This window comes from Bison bison, unplaced genomic scaffold, assembly GCF_000754665.1.
Source record: "Bison bison bison isolate TAMUID 2011002044 unplaced genomic scaffold, Bison_UMD1.0 scf7180017864101, whole genome shotgun sequence".
NCBI lineage: Eukaryota > Metazoa > Chordata > Mammalia > Artiodactyla > Bovidae > Bison > Bison bison.
In genome coordinates, this window is record NW_011494673.1 from 2,548,287 (window position 1) to 2,554,232 (window position 5,946).

The 5,946-nt window shown below is 52.3% G+C and overlaps 1 protein-coding gene across 1 annotated transcript in view; it reads left to right on the forward strand.

The window, feature by feature from the left end:
* The window catches only part of TTC7A (tetratricopeptide repeat domain 7A), a 123,021-nt gene that overhangs the window by 43,693 nt on the left and 73,382 nt on the right, over positions 1-5,946 (forward strand). The window contains exons 6-8 of the mRNA XM_010838655.1: positions 3,550-3,628; positions 4,442-4,599; positions 5,204-5,267. Coding sequence (XP_010836957.1) covers positions 3,550-3,628; positions 4,442-4,599; positions 5,204-5,267 — 301 coding nt within the window. The remainder of the gene's footprint in view (positions 1-3,549; positions 3,629-4,441; positions 4,600-5,203; positions 5,268-5,946) is intronic.

Below are 5,946 nucleotides of genomic sequence, written 5' to 3' on the forward strand. Positions count from 1 at the left end.
AGGCAATGCCAGTACTGCTGACCTGGGAGTACTTTCTGAGTGTTGATGATATAGAAACTACAGGCAGAGAGAGGACAGTCCTTGCCTTGCAGTGGGAAGAAGGGATCATAGTCCTTGTTGGCTCTGGCCTCCTGGTAGCAGCCTTGGCCAGGCTGCCAGGGAGGAGGCTGGCAGGTAGCCCACAGAGTGGAAAATCACCCACAGGTCCGGGGCATTCCTGGCTTCTTCTGGGCCAAAGGGGCCCCGGGCAGCCCCAGGGTCCAGCCTTCCTCAGCCTGTGGCCCAGCTGCTCCAGCAGAGCTCTCCCACAGCTGAGTTCCCAGAGCCAGCCGTTTCCTGTCTTCTGAGAATTCATGCATCTTTTCTCACTCTTCTAATAGTGGTGGCCGTGTGGTTTTCCTCTCAGCTGCCCCTGCTGTCCACCTCTGGGTCCTTCTCCAAGGCAGAGTCCTCAGTGGGCTTGAAGGGCTTCTGCTGCAGACTCTTGCTTTCGGGCTTGGGGCTCCCAGCCTGTCCCTGGGTGTGGTCTGCCTATCAGGGAGTCCTGTTCTTGTGTCCCCTGTGGGCGGGGCTGATGGAAGGAGAAAGATGGACACAAAACTGTAGCAGCCCCTTGGGTACTTCCTCCCCCTCTACTCATTAGCTTCTGAACTTCCGTGCAAAATAATGTGGCAAATTAAAACATAAGTAATGTGACCTTTAGGACCCAGATTAGAAAGGAAAATAGGGAAGATAGCTAATACTCAGTAAGTCTATACCACATGCCTGCTGTCCTCAGGGCTTCACATATATTCATCTTCCTGACAGCACTGGGAGCAAATGAGGAATCCTCCTGCAGACAGGGAGACTAGAAGTCAGATTGGCTACCTCACTTTCCTAAGATTGCAGATTTAGGATCTGGCTGCAAAGCCAGGGTTTCCATGTCAGGTTGTTCCTCCTGGAACCTGATTGCTTAGCATAGGAGAACTGGAAGGCATTGAGGAATCGACTAAATCAGTGGTTCCCAAACTTGAATGTCATTGGGACCCTCTTGGAGTTTGATAGAACATGGATTGCTGGACTCCACAGCAGAATTTCTGATCCAGCAGATCTGGAGTAGGGATCCTCAGAATTTGCATTTCTAACAAGTTCCCCTGATGCTAATGCCGCTGGTCCCACCTTAATACCTCTAGTGGCACACAAATGGCTGTAAGTGATACACGGACTAAGGTTTTTAAAAGTACTTCTGAAAAAAAAAAAGTACTTCTGTATGTAATATTTGTTAGCAAAAAAGAAATGCGAAACCTGAAGCCAAACAACTTGTACACCAAATCCATGATTTCAGGTATGTTTGATGAAGGTGGGATGTCTACTGAAGTAAAAAGAAAGAAGATATAAAGAAAAGTATTGCACAAAGCAGTAACACTAATGGTGTACAGCTAGTAGCCAAAAGTGTAGATGTGGCATGTAGATGATAGGAGTCTGGGAGATGCTGTTTGAAACTGAAGGTGTGACTTTATAGAGGAGGGGACTGCGCACAGCCCACAGAGGTGAACTCTGCCTTCAGTAGCAGCCCCCAGACAAGAAGTCTCTAAGGACCCTGTGGTGCCCTGTGCTTCATGCCCTTCCTGGCTCTTCAGAAGCTCTGGACAGACTAGGGAAGATTGCTGTGATTCTTATTCTATCTCCCAGGTCTTAGTCTCCATTGTCAATCTTACAAACGGGGATCAAAATTTATAATGCTGCTTGCTTGCTTGTCAGAAACCAGAGGTTTCCAGAAGGCAAGGAATTGAGCTTCTGTCCTTTTATGGCTCCAAGCTCAAAGTCCCCAGGAATCTGTTTCATGCATAAAGCTGCAGGAGGGACTCATGTGACTTCCCGAGTGGTCACCTTTGGCTTTTTATCCTCTTTCATTTCTAAATTTGCTTCCCTGGCAGCTACTGATTTTCCTTGTGATCTAGAGAACCCCCCAGAACAAGTGAGGGCATTTGCTGAGCACATGCTGTATGCCCAGGCTGAGCTTCAGGAACAAGACAGGAACCCTGCCCTCAGGGGGTGCAAAGTGCGAAAGGGGGTCAGCCTGTAAATGGGAAATGACCGCAGTGCCATGCTTGCTTCGAAAGAGGACTTAACACGAGGCAAGAGCTACACAGTCAGGAGGGCCTGGGAAGGCTGCAAGGAGGAGGTGATATCAAAAGTGATGTGTAAAGACACAGGTGTTTTTTTTAAGGATGTGTAGGGGAAGGGGGAGAAGGCAGTGGCAACCCATTCTTGCCTGGAGAATCCCGGGGATGGCGGAGCCTGGTGGGCTGCCGTCTATGGGGTCGCACAGAGTCGGACACGACTGAAGTGACTTAGCAGCAGTAGCAGGGGAAGGGCTCTTAAAGGCAGTGAGGGAAGCCTGTGCCAAGACTTGACATAGGGAAAGTTGTTCAGAAAGGACTCAAGTGGTGAGAGATGCCATGGGAAAGAGGCAAGGAGCAGGCCTGACAGCCCTGTGAGGGCCTCAACTGGATTCTGTAAGCCTGGGGGGACCAACGAAAAGCAAACGTGGAGGGAAACAAGATGTCTCCTGCGTGTCAGGTGGAGTCCTCAAGGGACAGTGGCAGCAGTTTTTCACACTCAGGTCACACCCATCAGTGGGTTGCATAATCTGCTTAGTGGGCTGCTGCGAGCATTTTTCAAAAGGGGAAGTCGCAGGAAATGTAAAATAGAACATATCAGAGTGGATTGCCGTGCATGTAGTAGAGAGAGATATTGGATCAAGAAACGTACTTCAGTTCTATGTAAGCAGTGTGTGCATATATATAGGGTTGCAATGTCAGGCATATTTCTTACTGTGGATCACACTTTAAAAAGCTTAAGGCTCAGAGGCCTGACTGGAGTGGGCGAGACCAGCTGTTGCTGTCATCTAGGCCCCAGGTGATGTAAGGACTAAGAGGAGGGGATGGATTCCAGTGTAGACCAGAGGTGGTGGGTGAAGATGGAGAATTTGAGGCTGACCTCAAGTCTGAAAGTTTGACACTAGCCCAGAGTACTTGGGCCAGAATGATATCTTTGAAATAACCCGACCCTTTTTTTTTTTTAATTGAGGGTAATTTCTTTACAATTGTGCATAAACCACTTGTTGCGTTGGCTTCTGCCATACATCGACATGAACCAGCCATAGGTACACCTATGTCCCTTCCCTCTTGAACTTCCCTCCTTCCTCCCACCGTCCCCCCCCCCCCCCCACGGTTGTCACAGAGCAGCTGGTTGAGCTCCCTGCGTCATATAACAAATTCCCTCTGGCTCTCTGAAAGACCCAATCTTGGTCCCTTTCTGATGGTGAACTGGAGGCCTGGGTTTCTGGAGGGCTGTAGGAAAGAGGAAGCCTTTGTATTCTTTGATCAGTGAAGTCCTGGGCCCCTAGGATCCTGGTGTTACAGTTCTGACCTTTCTTACCAAGTACTGGATGTTGTCGGATAACATTCAAATGGGCAGGCTCCTCCTAGCATCCTCAGGTTCGATGAGGATGTCTTTGTGGGAACTAGGCTGGTAACGACCCTGCTTCTGCTGTCTTCCCACTAGGAACATCGTGAAAGGCATGAAAGAGCTCCGGGAGGTGCTACGCACTGTGGAGACCAAAGCAACTCAGAACTTCAAAGTGGTAATGGAGGAGCCCCAGGGCTGGGTGCTGGCTCTGGCTGGTTTATTCAGGGGTTGATTTCAGCAGGAGGCTGCAGAAGTCCTAGCAGGCAACCCCTGAATCAGGGATGACCATATGTCGCGTGCACGTGTGCGTGTGTATCCTCCCCTGTCATGCTCACGGCAGACATTGCTAGTCAACCGCAGCATTCTTTTCCTCCAAGCCTGGGACACGCCCTCAGCATCCTTCTCATCACAGCACTGTGCATAGCCCCTCACATTAGATCAGTGCTGAAGCCTCCTGACATCCCTTCCTAGCATGGTGGTGTGCTGATTCTCAGGCTTTTGTTTCTGATCTTAATAAAGAACTTTGGCTCGCTTTCCTGCCCCACATCAGGCCTGCCCTCTTAGGCTTTTATTCACCCCAAATCAGAGCCACAGCTGCTTCTCACTCTACACTTCTCTGTCAAATATCAGGAAGGTGTCTGGTGGAGAAAGCTGCTTGTACTAGGGGGCCTTACTCTCTGCAAGGGCCTGTGAACACTCAGAGCCATGCTGGGCTCCGTGGGGCCAGAAGGAGGAGGAAATGTACCTCTTGTCTAGAGAAGAAAGAGGACAAAAGATGAAGTGGGAGCCATCAAAGGCCAACGGAAGGGGTGGGGGCAGCTCAGTGCTAGAGGCACAGAGAAGGGAGGGGGCTCCTTGGGGGTGGAGTGGTGGGCCTCCTGGAGGGGCAGCACGTGGCCAGCAGGCAGATGTGGCCGGGCCGTGGGTGGAGGGCCCAGCAGGGCAGAGCCAGCGTGCGCCTGCATCTGAGTCCTGCCCTCTCTGCCAGATGGCCGCCAAGCACCTGGCAGGGGTCCTGCTGCACTCCCTGAGTGAGGAGTGCTACTGGAACCCCCTGTCTCAGCCTCTGCCTGAGTTCATGAGCAAGGAGGAGAATTCCTTCATCATGCAGGCCCTGCGGAAACCTCACCTCTACGAAGGAGACAAGTAAGCCCTGTCTGCTCAGGGGACCACTCCAAACTCAGGCCACCGTCCCTGGGGTCGGGTTCCCAACGTGGCCCCTCTCTCTGCTCCACGCTCTCCTGCACTTTCCGCCCAGCTCCCTGCCAGGCAGGCTCCTTAGAACAGGCAGGAGCCGAGTAGACTAGAGAAGGCAGGGCTCACGGTGGGTGTAGGGGTCCTGTATGGCTTCCAAAGGCCAAACAATTATTCGAGGAGTTCCTGCTTTCATGCACTGTCTCGTTTGTGCCAGTAATTGGAGGTGGGGTCTGTGAGCTTTTTTCCCACTCTTCTCTGCAGCTTGCCCCAGCCACTCACTGCAGGCAGCGCTGGGGGCTGGAAGGGGCATCCCCACCCCCACCCCAAGAGCACTGCAGTGCTTCCCACCCTCGCCCACCACAGCCTTTCAGGTCCGTGACTCTGGGGCACGATAAAGAACTGCAGGTGGAATCCGGTGCCTGTGAATTATGCAGGGGAAGGTCACCTTACGAGGGCTGGTGCCGACGCCGGGGCAGAAGGGCCAGTGGGGCAGGCCAGCTGTGCTGCTTGGTGAGGGCCACCCTGCAGCCAGACTGCCTTCTTTGTCCTCCAGCCTCTACTGCCCGAAGGATAACATTGAGGAAGCCCTGCTACTGCTCCTCATCAGCGAGTCCATGGTGAGTGCCAAGGCTCTACCCGGGCCTCCAGCCTCCGCCCTGTGGGGGAAAGCTGCGGGGCTCAGGCTTAGAACACCAGGTCCTGACTGAGATCAGCCCCCCGTGGATGTCACTGCAGCAGGCTTTGCTTGCCCCCCAGGGGGTGTGGCTTGCTTATGAGCTTTAGGTGTGGTGTACAAGGCTGCCTGTGGGGGCCTGGGTCCTGTCCTCCAGTGACCAGGGACTAAGCTGACAAGTTCCTACCTCCTCCTTCTGGAATTAAATGATATCGTCAGCTTGTCAACAGAATGTTGCATGAACAGCTGGGAGCTGGGTCTGTGGTGATGGAGGGGAGTGGAAGGAACGTGTAATTCTCATGGCACAAGGCCTAGATTCAGGTTCCAGCCCTGCCACTCAGTTGCTGATGGCCCTTGGGCAGATCACCTAAGCTCTGTGAGCCTCAGCTCCTCACCTCTAAAGTGACAGTAACTCACAGGGGTGAGATGCCTGTACAAGTATGTATTCATACACTCGTGCCAGTCCTTTTTTAATCTTTATTGAATTTGTTTTAATATTGCTTCTGTTTTACATCTTGGTTTCTTTGGTCACAAGGTATGTGGGACCTGGGCTCCCCAACTAGGGATCAAACCCTCACCCCCTGCATTGGAAGGCAAAGTCTTAACCCTGGACTTCCAGGGAA